General features: G+C 42.1%; 1 protein-coding gene across 1 annotated transcript in view; it reads left to right on the top strand.

Moving 5' to 3' along the window:
* The first annotated feature begins 338 nt into the window (after window positions 1-338).
* Window positions 339-18,602, top strand: part of CUL5 (cullin 5) — a 95,411-nt gene continuing 77,147 nt past the window's right edge. Inside the window, 2 exon segments of the mRNA XM_035717060.2 lie at window positions 339-780; window positions 783-809. Coding sequence (XP_035572953.1) covers window positions 553-780; window positions 783-809 — 255 coding nt within the window. The 5' untranslated portion in view covers window positions 339-552.

Below are 18,602 nucleotides of genomic sequence, written 5' to 3'. Positions count from 1 at the left end.
AGCAAACATCTATTGGACGCCTTCGATGTGCCAGTTCCTACGGACCCAGCTGCCGAACCCAAGCCGAGCGAGCTGTCACAGGCGTCTCCTCTGCACACCCGGGGTCCGGGCCTCGGGTGGGGGTGGCGGCGCGCCCTGCACACCGGCTCGCTGCACACGCAGGGTCCACGCCTCGGGTGGGGGTGGCGGCGCCCCCTGCACGCGCGGGGCCCGGGCCCGGGGTGGGGTAGCGGTTCGGGGCGCAGGGAAGCTCTCCGGTCCCGCCAGCAGGGGGGGCGCTGCCGCCCGCCCGCCCGCCCGCCGCGGCGGCCCGGCTCCTAGGCTCGCTCCCGAGCGCGCCCCCGCCCTCCGCGTCACGTGACGCTGCCGCGGAACCCGAGCCGCCGGGCCTAAGCCGAGCTAAATTCGTTGCGGGTGGCCGCCGCGGGTGGAACCACAAAGGCTAATCCGAAGGATCGGGGGTGCTCGCGGCGTCGATGCTTCCTCGTGCAAGTCAGGTCGCCTCCTGCTGCCTCCTCCCCACTCGCCGCTGCCGACTCCCCGGGCGTTTGCATGAGCTCTTTGGCGTGGGCAAGCCCCGGTGACCATGTAGGGGGACGAGCGAGGCCGCTCCAGTGCCCGGGACGAGGTCAGCGCTGTGGGCACGCCCCCGCGGCGCCCCGTGCACCCCCCGTGCCGGCCCGCGGGCCGCTCGGCTCTGCTGGGCAGCCGGGCCTCCGCCTGGGGCCTGGCCCCGAGCGCCACGAAATCTCGCGCCGTCTCGCGAGAGGCGAAGTTGAAGGAACATGGCGACGTCGAATCTGTTAAAGGTAAGACCCTCCGGCCAGCCCGGGTCGGACTCCGCGGCCGCCGGCGCTGGCTCTCCGGCGGAGGCTCGGTTCGGGTTCGGCGGCCAAGGGTGGGAGGGCTCGGGGGTTGTCCGCCGCGGGGGAGGTCGGGGAAGTGGCCGCCGGCGGCCGGAACGCGGGTCTGTGGCCTTGGGGCCGGGAGGCTCGGACGGTCCGTCCCGCCGGCCGGCGCGGGGAGGGCGGGGAGGCCGGGGGCTGCCCAGCAGGGGCGGGGAGGGCGGGGAGGCCGGGGGCCGGCGCGGGGAGGGCAGGGGCGGGGCGGGCAGGGGCAGGGGCAGGGGCAGGGGCCCCGGAGCCGGGAGGACGGGAGCCCGGCCGAGGGCAGGGGCCCCGGCGCAGGGAGGGCAGGGGACGGGGACGGGGCCGGGGACGGGGCCGGGCCTGGGAGCCGCTGTGGCCCCGGTGCGGGGTGGGCAGAGGCCCGGGAGCCACCGTGGCCCCGACGCGAGTAGATGCTGGGCGCTCACCCGCTGGGCCGCAGCTCTCCGCGGGCTCCGCTGCTTCTTGCGGCGAGAGTCCCAGGCGAGCGAACCGGAAACCCGAGGAGGCGCTGCCCAGGGGGTCTCGGCCTCGACTGGCCCCCGCCTTCCCCGTGCCTGTGGGCCTCGTCCCGGCGCACGCAACTCCGGGGCGCGCAGCTCGCGGTGCCTTCCCCCGCGCTCGCGCCCTCCCGCTGTGCTCGCTGTGCTTCCCTCGTGGCTCCCAAGCCCGAGTTCCTATTTCTTCTGTTTTTCCTCGGGAAACTACCCCGCACGCAGCCCGAGGGCAGCACGCCGTCCGGTGATGCGGGGGAGGCGCTCCCAGCCTTTCAGAGCTCCGCGCCGCCACCGGATCAAGACCAGGGTTAAAGTTAGTTTTGTGTCTGTGTCAGTGGGGTGGCCCCGGGGATGGAGGCCCAGAGGGGCAGAAAGCCGGGAGGGGAATAGGAACGCAGGGCACAGGGACAACAGACAGAATGGAAAATACAGAGAAGTAGGCTGCAACCTCACGTAGGACTCCTTTCCACTACCGATAATTGCCTAACTGATGGGACTGTTCTATGAAAAGTAGACCGAATTTTACTAATTTAACAGGCAGTCTGTCTTCTTTCAAAAGGAGGAGGGGCTTAGCACGAAACTCTATCTGCCACTTAGAAGCTGTGTGACTTTGGGCAAGTTTCTTAACTTCTCTGTGCCTAGGTTTCCTTAGCAGTAAAATGGCACCATCAGTAGCACCTATTTCACGAGCATTGTTAAGGTCGATGTTAACGTATGTAAAATGCTTAAAACAGTGACTGGCACTGAGTTAGTACACAGTCCCCGTAAATAACCAGGATTACTACCGCGGTGGCTTCTCTGAGAAAACGAATTTAGAACAGGATAGCAAAGTTCTAGTAGATGCAGAGAGAAAACTTGTTTACTTTCTAAAGACTCCTGTTGGAGCTTCTCAGATGTTTACATAAGCAGTAGCTAATGTTATTCATTGAAGCGTTTGAAAAGTAATTGGGTTCCTGATTCGTTGTGATTTTTTTTTTTCTTTGACTTGATTACTTGGATGTAAAGCAAGATCTTTTTCCCTCAAAAATTCTGTCTCAGGAAGGAGCAAGTCACTGTATTGTACTCCATACGAAGCCTTACAAAGGATTGTTTGGAGAAGGTGCACATCTGAAGCTACTTGGGTCAACACTAGTGAGTGCTTACCTCGTGGAGATTATGAATATACATAGCCAACACACATCTATAGAATGAAAGAAACCACTCAAATGTATAGAAAATGAGCACTTAGGACTTAGGTTAAAGAGTTCACAAGGGAAAAAAAAAAAAAAGGTCACAAGGATTCAAAAAGTTCTGTAACTCAGACAAATTTTATAAATTAAAGGAAGGTGATAATGCTTTGAAAAAAACAGGTAAATGATTCATTCACTCTAGTGAGCATGAAGACAGATGCCATAGATACACTGGAAAATTTTCGATGGAATTGTTTTATGAGGTGTTGAAAAGGGAGAGAAAGAATTTCTGAATCTTATTTTACATAGTATGTGATTTTAAATACATGTAAATAACGTCCTATAATGGACATTAATCAAAAGACGTTTGATTTTTCTGTCAATACCATCAAAAGCTTACATGTTGAAGATGGCCAGTAAAACTTTTTTTCTTTTTTCTTTCCATATTGGGAATAGGGAGGGGGTTGTCTCATTCATACTTAAAGAAGTAAGTAGCTAATTAAAAAGTGGAAAGTTTGTCTTGGAGAAATGCAATGAGACCCTACCAGGACAGACCCATAACATAACTCATAGAATCACTCAAATTCAAGTCTGGGGATACCTTGAATAAAGATAGAGCTGACAGGGATGCGGCCAAATTAGCCTCATTTGCTTTTTTTGATAGGACTCAGACTGGTTTGTATGAGAAATGCCTTAGACATTATGCAGTTAGGTTTCACAAGAGTATATTTGACAGAATTATCATGTCTTGTGGTCGAAATAGAGAAACGTGGGCTAGATGAGAATATAATTAGAACTGGATTAATTATCATAAACAGCTGTACCTGAAGAAAAAGTGATAAATCATCAACCCTGAAGGGAGGCCTTTAGTGTCCTGCTGAAAAAATAAGTTTTCTTCCTACTTGCCAGTAACTTGGGTGGAGTTAAGTTCATTGAGTTTGTGGATGACAGTTTGGAAGGGTAGCTAATGTGTTACGAAAGATAACAAGATTCAGAACTTTGATAGGAAACTTACAAGTCAGAGAGCAAAGCAATAAAAACCACTTTTTAAATATTGGAATTTGATATAATAATGATTGTATTGTCTATATAAACCAGGTAGATTATGGCTGGATTCTGGAAATCTTTTGATTATATAAAGATTTGTGTTGTATATTTTGTTGTAAATAATGACCAATTGCTTGATCATTGAGGGGGTTTATATCTCCTAAATTTTTCAATATGACTCCTTTAAGTTTGTTTTTAACATGTAATTCTGTGTCCTTTGTTTTACAGTATCTAGGCCTATGTGCTCTTTTTTTTCATTTCTAGCTGAGTATCCTATTCCAAATACCGGTTGTTTAAATCTTGTTTTGCTAGATTTCAACCCCCATTTACTTCTTGTTGCCGTGCGCAGTTCTGTGGATTGAGTGCCCTTCTTCACTCTGTGGTCAGTGCTACAGATTCTTCTGGTTCCCTTCAGTCTCCAGGTGCTTGCTGTGTTCTTCCTCCAGTGCTCTTCAGTCTCTACTCTCCCCAGAACCTGGCAGCAACAGCTCTGTTCTTCTGTTTCAGTCTCCTTCTTCTCACTCCTGAGAGGTCAGAAAGTTCATACATCTCCTTATAGAAACCTGACCTGTGTGGCCTTGTTTCCTCTTGCCCTCGGTTCCCCTGGTTGTCTGGAAGGCAGCCCCCACGGCTGCCTGTGGAGTTCTTCACCTTCTGCCCCAATTTACTGTGTCTCTACCCTCCCCGTACCCCCAGATGCTCATGGTGAAGCAGGCTGCCAATCTCCAGAGCAGTGGCAACTTCCTGATTGCCAAATGAGATTTTTCTCCCATACCGTGATGACCATCTCCACCTCCCTTTTGATTTTTTATGAGATTCTCTCCGTCACGTCCTATCTCTCAGATCACTGGTGTTTTCACTGACCTCCCTCCTCTCCTCCCCAGTGTGATTGTTTCTCAGGAGTTAATCTTCAGCCCTATTCTATCTTTGTACTTCTGTTTCTGGGGCAGTCCGAACTCCCATGATTTCACTATTTTTATCTCTTAACTCTAATCTGAGCTCTGGACCAAAACACAGTTCTGACCATATCACTTTCCTGCTTGGATACCTTTGATAGTTCAAATTCTTTGATATCCTTCCAGTTGGGTCTTCTCCCTAATATCTCTCTGTCTCCCTTACCCCCTCCTTTCTTCTTCCCCCTCTGTCCGCCTCTCACACACACCTGCCTCTACCTGACTGGGTCCTTGTTGGTTCACTAGTATACCACCATCTCAGTATTGGTCTGTTAAAATCCATTTCATTATTAAGACCATTAGCCCAAATTCCTCCCTTTTTAGTTCCCTCATTTGAAATTGTTGCCTACTCTGCACAGGCATAGCACTGCATCTCTTTCTTTTGCTTTATGCCTTACATATTAGTCGCATAGTCTATTTACATATCTAACTCCCCTTCAGGGTCGATTGCCCCATTATTGCAGGGACTTTATTTTATTAATCTTTTGATGCCTTAACCATTAGTTGTGGTGATCACTCATGGTAGGTGCTTCATAAGTGAGTGATAATTGCCTAAAAAGAGAAGTCTTAGGGGATCCCTGGGTGGCTCAGCGGTTTGGTGCCTGCCTTTGGCCCAAGGCACGATCCTGGAGCCCCAGGATCGAGTCCCACGTCGTCGGGCTCCCGGCATGGAGCCTGCTTCTCCCTCCTCCTGTGTCTCTGCCTGTCTCTCTGTCTATCATAAATAAATAAATCTTTAAAAAAAAAAGAGAGAGAGAGAGAAGTCTAGTGATATTTCTGTGCACTGTAGATGCTTACTACCTGGTGTTAATTGGTTAAAAGGAGGAATTTCTGGTTCTGTTCCCTTGTAATTAGATCTAGAGAGAGGGAGAGAGAAGAGGATAGAAGTATAAAAACCAGTCCATTAGAGAATCCCAACTTGAAACTGAAATAGGAAGCATGCTGCTGTCTGTTCTCAGTGGAAACTTTATTTTTTGAGAGGGAAGAAAATGGAAATAATAAAGGAGAGATTCAGAGTCTCTCTAGAATTCATTATTAAAATGATTTCATTAGATACATCCTTATTATTCACGATGAACAATACAAGGATGTGTAAAACCTCTGTCGTCTTTGGGAATTCACCATATACTAAAGGAGATTAAAAGGTGCTAATGATTTTCTCTAAGGCAAGAATTTAAGGAGTTTTAGCAAATGCTATGTGGTCCCTCACAGACTGAGGAAATCATTTCTGGTGGAATGATCAAGCACTGGAGCTTGATTTTGAAGACTGGGTAGACTTGTAGGTGGTGATTAGGGTAGATTTCAGTGGGAGTAGAGAGATTAGTTTGGCTGTGCTGGAAGCAGGACTGCCTGCTTCTTGTGAACGGTGTTTCTTGAAGTTGTCAGAGTACAGTGACCCAGAATATGGGAAACACTAGGAGACAAGAGTACAAGGGAAAGTCATGGGCTGTGAAAGGTCTTCAATACCAGGCAAAGAAGTTTGAAATAAAGTTCTGTAGATGGTGAGGAATATTTGAAAAATATGTGAGCAGAGATACTGTCAAGCCCTCAATTTATTCTCGACTCTATACATAAAACCTGTTACTCAGCATTACTTTTATGTGTATTCAAAATCTGACTGTGAGGTGGTCATGAATGAGGGGCATATGTGCCAAAGACCCCATATTCATTGAAACCTTAATGGGAATCAGTAAATCTCTGGCAAATAAATTCATTCAGTAAGTATTTAGTATTTTCTAATTCCAGCTGGTGATTTAGGCAAATTCTTGCCTTATATAGCTTATATTTCTGTTGGAGAGAGAGACAAAAAACATATAAGCAAATACATAGGTCAGATACGCTATAAAGAAAAACCGTTGGGGTCAGGGTAGAGAGAGATGGGTGTTATTTTTGATGGGCTAATCAGGGAAGGCCTCTGAGGAGATGACCTTGGACTTGAGACGTGAATGAAGCAAGGGCACAAACCATGAACATATTTAGGAGAAGATCTGCAGGTGGAGGAAACAGGAACCACCAGCGTAAAGGCACGGAGTCTGGAACATGCTTGGCAAGGAACTATATGGACGTGATTACTGAGAGGTAAATGTTGTCAGTGAAGGGTTAAGATACACAACTGCATGATTCTTTTTAATTTCTTTTCGAACATAAGTGAGATTTAGAACCTAACTTGTCAGTTTTTATTGAGTTCAGGGAAATTGCCCTTCTGAATGGGCATGTAAGAGGCACATGGTCCCTCAAGCCACCTGCCCTCATTCCTGTTCTGTTCTTGAGACATGGTTACATTTGACATGACCTAGGGAGACAAGGAATACAAGCTTATGGGTGTTGGTGAACTAAATTAGTTATTATAAATCTGTGATAAATGTAAACGTGAGCATTGTTCATGTTCTGTGAAAATAAGTGAACAATGCCATAATCTGGAGGTGCTGTATATTACTGCTATAGACAGAACCTGACACACACACACACACACACACACACACACAGGGGCAGAGACACAGGCAGAGGGAGAAGCAGGCTCCATGCAGGGAGCCCGACGTGGGACTCGATCCCAGGTCTCCAGGATCACACCCTGGGCTGAAGGCGGCACTAAACTGCTGAGCCACCTGGGCTGCCCAGAACGTGACAGTTTAGAAGAAACTTTGAGAGATCAGCCATTTATCAGTGGATTAGAAAAGGGAAATTTTATACTGCAGGTGGTCTCAAGAGGACACTAGACCTCCATCTGGTGGGCAGAGAAGAAGGGTGGAGAAGACATACAGACAAAGGCAGGGGTTTCTTGCTAGATATTTTGCTACGTGTCCTGGTGAACCCAGTTGTGACAGAAAGCCATTACTTGTGCTTTGGCATATAGTAGTAGATAGAGTAAAACTTAGTGCCTGATAGGCTCTGTGAACAAGTGACAGCTCAGGTTAAAAACATTGGTCACAATACCTGTAGTATTTCCAGATAATATCAGGGATATATGATCTTTGTTAATGGAGTTCATTCCACAAATACATAGGCATTTATTCTGTGCTGGATACTATTCTAAATGTGATACAGTAGTGAATATGACAGACAAGGTCCCTAATCTTTGGAGCTTATATTCAAATGTGTAAATACTGACACATTTGGGCAGGTTTTGTAGAAACAAGCTATGATGGAAACAGTATAATCAAGAGTGTTCAGAAGATGGGGGCACTATTTTACTTACAATGAAATGATTTTTTCCCCTAAATATTGCTTTCAGCTATGTTCTTTTGAATTTTCTTCCCTGCCACTTGATTACATTTCAACTCCATCTCTAATTTTCTGGTCTTTTAAAAAAGTTCTGTAAGTCTAAATTAAAATTTTCAATCTCAAAGTCAAATTAAATCTATATGCTTAAGCCCTTGGCTGTAGATCTGCAGAGAGGAATGGGGGAAAGACAGTTTTCTTAGTTTGGTTGAGGAGGGCCTTAGTGAGGGGACATTGACACTAGACCTGAATGATCTGCATTCTCTTCTAGGCAAAGGTCTTGAGGTGCTGTGGTGAGCTTGGCTTATTTGAGGAACATGTTTAAAAGGGTAGTATGGCTGAACATAGCAAGAATTGCAAGGATTCAAATAGATGTTTGAGTTTTGTGGTTCTCTTGATTAATGGGGATTTCACAGGTGGTTTTAAAATCACGTAAGTGGGAGCATTAGTGGCTCATAGACCATATAGGAGCCCACACATTCAAATAGCCTCTTGATTTACATGGAAGACCTAAAATACACAAACTGAATTCCTTTTGTAAAGTAATTAGAATGCCATCATTGGATATAATTCATAATAGGTTAGAAACTTCACAGAGGGAACAAATACAAATCTTAAATAACCTCCCTGTGTCACAGAATATTTGGGCATGAAAACATGCAAGTGATAAAAATAATTGCTACTAATTGTGTCCATGTCATTATTTCTTGTCTTTCCTCAGCTTGTCCTTTAACTTTTTTTGTATGTTTGTCATCATGAAGATATTACAAGAACATGTACAGTAATGTAACAATTCTTCCAAATGCAACCTTTTTTTTTTTAGTTTTTTTTTTTTTTTTTTTTTTTTTTTGTAATCTATACACCCAGTGTGGGGCTCAAACTCAAAGCCTGAGATCAAAGGTCGCATGTCCCACTGACTGAGCCAGCCAGGCACCTCCAAATGCAACATTTGACATCGTTATAAGTTGTTGTTATGTGATTGCTTCTATAGTTTGTGGTATGTTTTGTCCTATATGTTATATAGGGATTTCTGGACATTTCAGGGCAAATCAATAGGTCATCATTTGTGTTATTTTGTTGTAAAGTAAGTAATTTAAAAATCTATTTTAGTATATTTCACAAGATAGTAGACTTTTCTGTTTTTTTGACTTCTGTGTGTTCAAGCATTACTATTAGCATGGTACCAGATTTTATATGTGCACACAATTATGTACCTGCCTTTTTCTTGGGATTAAATAAAATGGAATTATTGCAGATGAACTCACTGTTTGAAAAACCACTCTTGGGGCAGCCCCAGTGGCGCAGCGGTTTAGCGCCGCCTGCAACCCAGGGCCTGATCCTGGAGACCCTGGATCGAGTCCCACGTCAGGCTCTCTGTATGATGCCTGCTTCTCCCTCTGCCTGTGTCTCTGCCTCTCTCTCTCTGTCTCTGTGAATAAATAAATAAAATCTTTAAAAAAAAAAAAAAAGAAAAGAAAAACCACTCTTGAATTTCAATAGGAAATGCACAGAACTTTTAAAATAACATATTCGGGCAGCCCTGGTGGTGCAGCGGTTTAGCGCCGCCTGCAGCCTGGGGTATGATCCTGGGGACCCTGGATCGAGTCCCACATCGGGCTCCCTGCATGGAGCCTGCTTCTCCCTCTGCCTGTTCCTCTGCCCCCCCCCCCCGTGTCTCTATGAATAAATAAATAAAATTAAAAAAAAATAAAATAAAATAACATATTCTAGAAAGATCTATATAGCATTTTTCCTTACTGTCCTATAATATCTCCCCAACCCTGAACACATTACAGAAAATTAAACTTTTTTTTTAAGATTTTATTTACTTATTTGACAGAGAGAGAGTGCACACACGGGTGTTGTCAGAGGGGGAGGGAGAAGCAGACTCCCAATGTGGGGCTCCATCCTAGAACTCTGAGATCATGACCTGAGTCAAAGGCAGACGCTTAACCGACTGAGCCACCGAGGCACCCCCCCCAAAATTAAACTTTTCATCTGTAATTTGCTTTTTTCCTAAAACATGCTTGTTTTTCTTTGAAACGATCACTGTGGCTGTAGAAAAGATTGTAGGATTTGACCACCAATTTGCTTTATTACTGATTATTCCATTAGGGAATACTTTTTAGATATAGCTGAATGTATTTTACCTGGTTCTCGGTAACCAACATGTAATATGAAGAGATCTTGATTTCTTTGTATTGATTAGAGTACGAAAGGGAGCTAAGCCTTTTTTTCACCTATTTTTCTTTTTTTCCTTTTTTTTCCCCTTACTGTTTTTATCCTATCTCTCCTCTAATTGTTTCTGAGAAACTTGACAGTGATTTTTTTTTCCTCTTCAGCTTTGAGGGGAAACCTTAAGTAAAGAACAATTTAGTAGTAAGTATACTTTTATTATTTAAAATAAAGAGGAACAGGGAACAAAGGGAAAAAGAAATGCAGACCAGGAGTTGGAACTTCAGCATTTGCTTTTATTGGACAGTACATCCCAAATTGAACTTAGGTACTACTTCCAAACCATTCAACTCAAATGCATTCTCTCCCGGCATTTCTTCTATGGTCAGTGCCCTATCAGCTACTCAGTCAAGTAAGAAAACTGAGAGCTGTGTTGCATTACCCAATAGGCAAAAAAAAACCCCACATGTTTACGGTACCCTACTCCCCTTAAAAAAATGAGAAAAAAAGACAACCTGTGTGTGGTTATATTGATTTTTTAAAATTTTTATTATTATTATTTTTAGAATCTTTAAAATTTTAACATTTTTATTTTAAAAATCTTTATTTATGATTTTTAAAATTTTTATTATTTTTTAAAGATTTTATTTACCCATGAGAGAGAGAGAGGCAGAGACACAGGCAGAGGGAGAAGCAGGCTCCATGCAGGAAGCCTGACAGACTCCATCCCAGGTCTCAAGGATCATGCCCTGGGCCAAAGGTGGCCCTAAACCGCTGAGCCACCCAGGCTGCCCTCTAATCTATTTTTTAGAATTTAGTATCCTTTGTATTTTGAATTACATTGGGGAGTACCAGTAAGGGAGCTCTACTGATAAGTAATTTGAGAGCCTAGTGCCTTAATACTGCTCTTGTTGAGTCATTTTCAACTTTTTCTCTCATTCCTACGTCTAACTACCACCAAATCCTGATACTGTAGGAGAATTAGAAGCAAAGTAGTTAGGATAAGAGTCCTAATGTAGTAATGATAGCCAGCACTTAATATCACATTTAATTATTTCATCCACATTTCTCAACATTTTATATGTATTACTAAATTCTGTGACAACCCTTGCACATAGATAGCTTTTTTAAATCCATTGAAGCACAGAGGGTATAAGTAACTTACTCAAGGTCACACAGTTGGTAAATGGCGAAGTCATAATTCTTTTCTTTCAAAATTGCTTCATGAACATCTCACCAATAGCACCTTGCCTCCGTGTAGGGCTTCATCGTGTAATTGCTTGTATCGACTATTGTGGAGGCTTTTTGCTAGACTCCATTTCAGTTTTTCCTCAATGATTTTATAGCTGATCATTTAGGATTAAGTGTAATTATGCCAATAGCCAATGACTACATTTTCCCCCCATCCAAAGAGTTTTATTTTATGTGTTATAATCTGTTACTGTCATTTATTTTGCTTAGATTAAATACTTTCTTACTTTCTGACACAAAAAGGTGTTCCAGGATCATCTCTGCCCCAACCTTGGAATTAACATTTTCTCTAAGGAACCTTTTCATGGAATATGGTATTGAGAAATCAAGATCTGGATGCTAGGTATGCTAATTGCTATTGGGGTGTTGCTTCTCCAAGGCCCTCCCATTGGGCTGAGCTAGGACACACATGTACACATATGTATGCGTACATACACACTCGGAGCTAATTTCTTTCTTTCTTTCTTTTTCTTTTAAAGATTTTATTTATTTATTCATGAGAGACACAACAGAGATTGAGAGAGAGAGGCAGAGACACAGGCAGAGGGAGAAGCAGGCTTCATGCAGGGAGCCTGATGTGGGACTTGATCCCGGGACTCCAGGATCACGCCCTGGGCTGAAGGCGGCGCTAAACCGCTGAGCCACCCGGGGATCCCCCTGGAGCTAATTTCTATATATTATCAAAATCAGTGAGTTCATCCCAGTCCTTCCAATTCCAGTAAACTCATTTCTATCCTTTTCTCTTTCCATATAAGTAACTTCCTTCTCTGACAATGAGAAATCTCATCACTATAAGATTCATCCTTCCTGAATTATTCAGGAAGGAAGGAAAGAAGAGAGGAAGCTATTATAACATTTTTAATATGTATAGATGTAAAACTAGCTATAAATTCCTTGAACTCAGAATTCTTTGACAATTAAAATATAGTTACTAATTAAATACAACATTTAAAAACTAATGTTTAAATGAGCAACACTAGGTTGACCATTTTTAAAGCAGGATTTATTTGCAATATGGCCTATATATATAGAAATGCCTATAAATCATAAATGTATAGCTGGATACATTTTTTTATAAAGCAAAATTCCTGTATGGTCAGCACTCATATCTAGAAATAGAATGTTAAAGGTACCCTTGAAAGGCCCCTCTCTCTTGCCTTGTCCTAATCTCTAAATTGCAACCCCCTCCCCAGGGTAATCACTTTGCTGACTTCTAAGTAACTGTAGATGTGCTTTGTATATGAATTAGTGTGCACTCTTGTGACTTTTTTGCTCACCATTATGTGTGTGAGATTCCTCTATATTACTACATGTTAAATTTTTGTTGCTGTGGAGTATGCCCCTATTATGAATATTTCACATTTTATCCATCCTGCTTTGATGGACATTTGAGTTGTTTATATTTTTTTACTATTGAGTATAGAGATATGATGTATAGGTCTTTGGTAGATATATGTATGTGGCTCATTTGGAAGTATACCCAGAAGTGAAATTGTTTCACATATTACACATGTTTAGCTTTTATAGATATTGCTACATAGTTTCCTAAAATAGTTGTACTAGTTTACACTCAGCAAAAGGATGAGAGTTCTGATTTCTCTAAATTTTCTTTATACTTGGTATTGTCCTTCTCTTTTTGAGCCTTTTTGGTGGTATGTTGTGATAGTTCATTGTGGCTTTAATATGTATTTCTCTGATGATTAATGATATGTGCTTTTTCATATAGCTATTGGCCATTTAGATACTGGCTCTGTGGAGGGTCTGTTCTAGTGTTGTGCCAGGGGACGGGATTGGATTATTTTTCCTTTCTTACTGATTTTTAGGAATTTTTACGTATTTTGGATAAGAGCCTTTCTTGGATATATGTATTAGAAATAACTACTTCTTCTCTGTGGGTAGCTTTTTCACTTCCTTAATGGTATCTTTTCAGGAACAGAAGTTTTTATTTTTAATATTGTACAGTTTATCAAAAGTTTTCTTTATGGTTAGTGATTGGTTATAAGGTCATACACACGATTCAGACTCTACTTATATTAGCATCTTATTTAATTTTTGAAAACAAAATTAAGAATTTATTGTTATAGGTTTGAGCCTCAAAAATATATCCTCCTTCCAGGAGTCTGTTAACCACCATTTAAGAAAAAACTGTATTAGAATGTGAGTTTCTTGAAGATCTTCCTTTGAAAATCCCAATGACTAGCATCATTCTTCAAGTACATGAGGCACTCAAAATATTTGTTGAATGAATAAATGAATGATGAAGAAGCCCCCCAAATAAGTTCAGACTCACAGTACTGTTACTTTTTTTTTTCCCCTTAAAATTAGTTGTTTACGTTTCTAAAAATTGGGGCACTATCAGAATTTGTTTAAAAATTCTTTTCTCTATAAAAAAACTAAACATTTTAAAGGGAAGTGTAGTTTGAAATTTCTCATTTCCCTGGAAAAAGATATTTAGCTTTTTTTGAAGAAGTGTTCTCTCCTGCACCATATTTAAAGATAAATATGTCTTTTATGTAGTGGTGTTTCTGCCTTGTGGCTTTTAGATAATTGCCACTGATTTTTTATAATCATAGATTTTTTCCTGCACTTTTATTTCTTTTATTTTTTAAATATTTTTTAAGACTTTATTTATTCATGAGAGAGACCAGAGAGAGGCAGAGATACAGGCAGACAGAGGAGCAGGGTCCCTGTGGGGGAGCCTGATGTGGGACTCAATCCCAGGACCCTGGGATCACACCTGAGCCCAAGACAGTTACTCTACTACTGAGCCACAGGTGCCCTTGCAATTTTTGTTGTTGTTAATGAAATTAACTCCACGGTTGGATTCTGGCCCATAGGTTGTAAGGCCTTCTCTTACTCTTCAGGAAAGATCCAAGGAGTAGTTAAGAATAAGGCTCTAGCAGGGGCACCTGGCTGACTCATGCATAAGAGCATGCTATTCTTGATCACTGGGTCATGAGTTCAAGCCCCATGTTGGGTGTACAGATTACTTTAAAAAAATCATAAAACCTTAAAAAGATGGGGCTCTAAAGAACTAAACTGCTCGGATTTGAACCCCAACTCTGCCACTTAATGTCTATAACCTAATCTCAGGGTGTAGTGTACAGATTTTTTAATCTATAAAGTGAGAATAATAGAATCACCAAATACAAAGGGTAGTTCTAAAGATTAAATGAATTAATACTTGTGAATATTTAAAATAGTACCTGACACATAATTAGTAGTCAGATATTATAAAGTAAAATGATCAAAGTGATGGAATGAGCTACGTTGAAGCTTATACTGAAGTTAAATAATAGAAGTTATAAATAGCTGAGCTGAAATTTATTTAGTTAATAGATATTCAAACTACTCATCAAAATGTAAAGGAAGCTATTTAGAGATAAGCAAAAGGAAATCCTTTTATATTACAGTTATTACATTTTAAAAAAATATTTTATTTATTCATGAGAGACAGAGAGAGGCAGAGACACAGGCAGAGGGAGAAGCAGGCTCCCTGAGGGGAGCCCAGTGTGGACTTGATCGCAGGACCCCAGGATCACAGCCCGAGTGGAAGGTAGACATTCAACCTCTGAGCCACCCAGGCGCCCCACAGTTACCATTTAAAAAATTTGTTGAGGGATCCCTGGGTGGCTCAGCGGTCTGGCGCCTGCCTTTGGCCCAGGGCGCGATCCTGGAGACCCGGGATCGAATCCCACGTCGGGCTCCCGGTGCATGGAGCCTGCTTCTCCCTTTGCCTGTGTCTCTGCCTCTCTCTCTCCCTGTGTGACTATCATAAATAAATAAAAATTAAAAAAAAAAATAAATAAAATAAATAAATAAATAAAAATTTGTTGACTAACCCCAGATTAGCTAAATGCCATATATTTGCAATGAAAGAAATAGTACACAATATTGTAAGGGAATGATTAAACAAAAACAATAAAAATAAGTTTTTAAAAATTTCACCCTTCTATAACATCAGTGTCAGGCAGCCTACTCTGATTACCCCTTCCTATCTTTTTGACTCACATTAATGTTCTTAATCCAGAAATCTAGCTCTACTAGGGCTTCTAATTAATTGATTCTACCACCTTATTGTTCAGTGTTTTAGATCTGTGAGTTTATTTTTTTAAATATTTTATTTATTTATTCATGAGAGAGACAGAGACATAGGCAGAGGGAGAAGCAGGCTCCTTGTAAGGAGCCTGATGTGGGACTTGATCCCTAGACCTCGGGATCACGCCCTGAATGGAAGGCAGATGCTCAACCACCCAGGTGCCCCAGATCTGTGAGTGTATAGTTTTTTTCAAATTAGGAAACATTTTGGCTTTTATTTCTTCAGATATCCTCACCCCCCCCCCCCCAAGACTCTGGTTATCTGTAAGTTAGGTCATTTGATGTTGTTCCACAGCTCCCTGATACTCATTTTTAGAAATCTTTTGTTTCTAGGATGTTCATGCTTTCCTCTATTTTCTTGAACATGTGAAATATACAGTAGCTGGTTTAATGTTATGCTCTACTAAAACTATCATTCATGTCATTTCTGGGTCAGTTTCTGTTGATGGGTTTTTCTCTTGATGATGAGTTCTATTTTCCTTCTTTGCTTGGTTGGTAATTTTTGATTAGATGTTAGACATTGTGCGTTTTATGTTTGGGGGCCTGACTTTTTCAAATATCCTTTAAAAATTTCTGGGTTTGGCTTTGACACAATTAAGTTACTTGGAATCAGCTTGATCTTTTTGAAGCTTATTACTTTTGAGTTTTGTTAGAGTGGGTCTAGAACAACATTCACATAGGAGTACTTTGGCTCCACTATAGTTGCAGTGCCTTTCTGAGGACTCTCCCTAACGTTAAGGAGCATTTCTACTCTGGCTGATAGGGATGCAAACTATTATGAGCCCTGCTGAGTGTTCTGTCTACTCCTTTCTAATGGACCTTTCTCCAGTCTCTGATAGTTTTCTTATATGCCTGTGCAAGTCAGAATTCAGTCAAGGGCTCAGAGGGACCTCTCTGTATATTTCCTGAGCTCCCTTTCTTGTACAGCTCTTTTTTCTGTCTGCACCACAAAGTTTTGTCACCTTGTCCTCTCCAAACTCTGGCTCCTGAATGAAACTTCCAGGCTGTTTGGATTCTCTTGCCTGTGCTGAGGCTTGGAAACTCTCTAGGTGGTATGTTAGGCATTTGCAGGGCTCAACTACAGTGGTTTTCTCAGGAAGTAGTGTCTTGTACTCCCCTTTGGGTCTCTAGTTGTTGAGGAAGGAGGGGAAGTCTGGCTGTTGTTATTCCATCATGGTTGGAAGTCAGAGTCTCTGTTGCTTACCATCCTGGTGTCTTCTCCCCCAGTGTTACCAGCACTTATTCTCTGTCCAGTCATTGTAATCACTCCCTTGAATACACTTTGACTTCCTTGCTCCTCTCTAATTTCATTTGGGAAAACCATAACCCTTGTAAAATCATCTCTCCACCTTTCTGTGGCAGCACCTGTGTGAATGTTGGAGGCAAAAAAGACACATCGGTGCTATTAAGTCCATGATCAGAGTCTATAAGTGAGCCCCACCACACGTCCATAGTCATTTATTCTACTTCCTTAGATATCTGTTTCGTATCTTTTTTCTCAGAATTCTGGCACCTCCCACCCCGTCTTCCAAGGCTTTTTTCCTTTTTTTTTGTTTTTTTTGTTTTTTTTTATATCACTGAGAAATCAAAGCAATCAAAAATGAATTTTGCAGAGTGGCACTTACATCATTATCATCTCCCCTCCTACCAACATCTACTCATGCCTGCTTTGCCTCCCCCTCTCAATGTGTGATCATTTCCTCCACCTGTGCACTATAGGCCCCTTTCCCTCTTGCCTACCCAAGGCAAATTAAATTTAAATTCTAATTCTCTAGCTGTTTCCCTCCTGTTTTCCCACATCGTCAATACTATGTCCAGGAATATGCTCATCAGTATGAAAACTAAAGTAGAATAGTACTTTATCCCATCTTAAAAATTTTTTTTGACTCCCTCTCCCCTCCTCAGCTCCCGTGCCATTTCTGTGCTCTTTTACACCAAAACTGCCAAGAGTTTTCTGTACTTTTCCAGTTTTTTCTTTCTTTTTCTTAATTCCACTCCGGTCAGGCTTTTGTCCTTACTGCTCTATGAAAAGTGCTTTTATATGATTAATATGAAGTCTCTGACTTCCATATTGCTATTTCAGTAGTCCTCTTACATAATCTTTCAGGAGCATGAGCTAAGCTTGATCACTCCCCCTTTCTTGATACACTGTGTTCCCTTGGTTTCTGGAATTCTGGAGTCTTGATTTACTTGCTACCTCTGTGGTTGCTCCTTCTGTCTCCTTTCCTAGTTCTTAATGTTGGATGCCTAGGGCCTGGGTCATCTTCTCTCTTATGTTCACTGCCTTGGTCCAGTAACGAGTTTTAAAACCTATCTGTACTCCAGTGACTTCCATATTTTAATTTCCTGACTAGGCCTTTTTTTAAAGTTGTAAAGCTACTTATGAAACTGCCTATTCGACATCTTCAAAGGGCTGTTTAGTAGATCTGTCAAATGTGACCCGTCTGAAACCAAACACCAAGGCTTTCCTTCTTAGTCTGTTCTGTGTGCAGTGTTTTCCATTCCAGTTGATGATAATGCCGTGCTTCTTGGACATGTCAGATGACAACTGAAAGAATTCAGTAATGAGTTTGATGTCCTTGATTCCAGGGAAGATGATCAATGGGTTGAGGGAGTACAGTGTCTAACAACCTGTGGAGCACTCTTCCTGAAGGATTTGGGGCAAGGGCAAGTTTTATAGAATGTTAGAAGAGGCAGTACTGAAGCAGGGCCTGATTGATTAGAACATTGGCAACATATAAGGCAAGCAGGGCCTCTTCTAGAGTAAAATAAGCTAACTAAAACAGAGTTGGAGGATGGTGATTGATGTTAGGTTTCCTTGGCAATGAGGTTTTCCCACAAGTACAGGTAGACTTAAGTTTAGATTGGTGACATGGGCTGGGCTACTAAAGTGGACTTCATTTTGTGAGTCTTGATAGATGAGACAAAAGCCTTAGAGTCATATTTTACTCTGTTCTTTCATCCCAGATGCATTGGGAAATCCCTACTTAGTGCCACTTTTAAAACAAAATGTAACTACTACTCACTACCGCCTTTGCTGCTATACTGGTCCAAGTCACTGTCACTCTCACCTTGCCTCCGAAACTTACACTCAGCTTTAGCTTTTGCCCCTCGTAATGTATTTTTAACATTGCAGCCAGGAAGTTATTTATTTATTTATTTATTTATTTATTTATTTATTTATTATTTATTTATTATTTATTTATTTTTTTTTTTAGATTTTTATTTATTTATTCATGAGAGACACAGAGAAAGAGAGAAAGAGAGAGGCAGAGACAGGCAGAGGGAGATGCAGGCTACATGCAG

Source organism: Canis lupus, chromosome 5, assembly GCF_003254725.2.
Source record: "Canis lupus dingo isolate Sandy chromosome 5, ASM325472v2, whole genome shotgun sequence".
Taxonomy (NCBI): Eukaryota; Metazoa; Chordata; class Mammalia; order Carnivora; family Canidae; genus Canis; species Canis lupus.
This window is presented reverse-complemented; position numbering and strand designations above follow the sequence as displayed.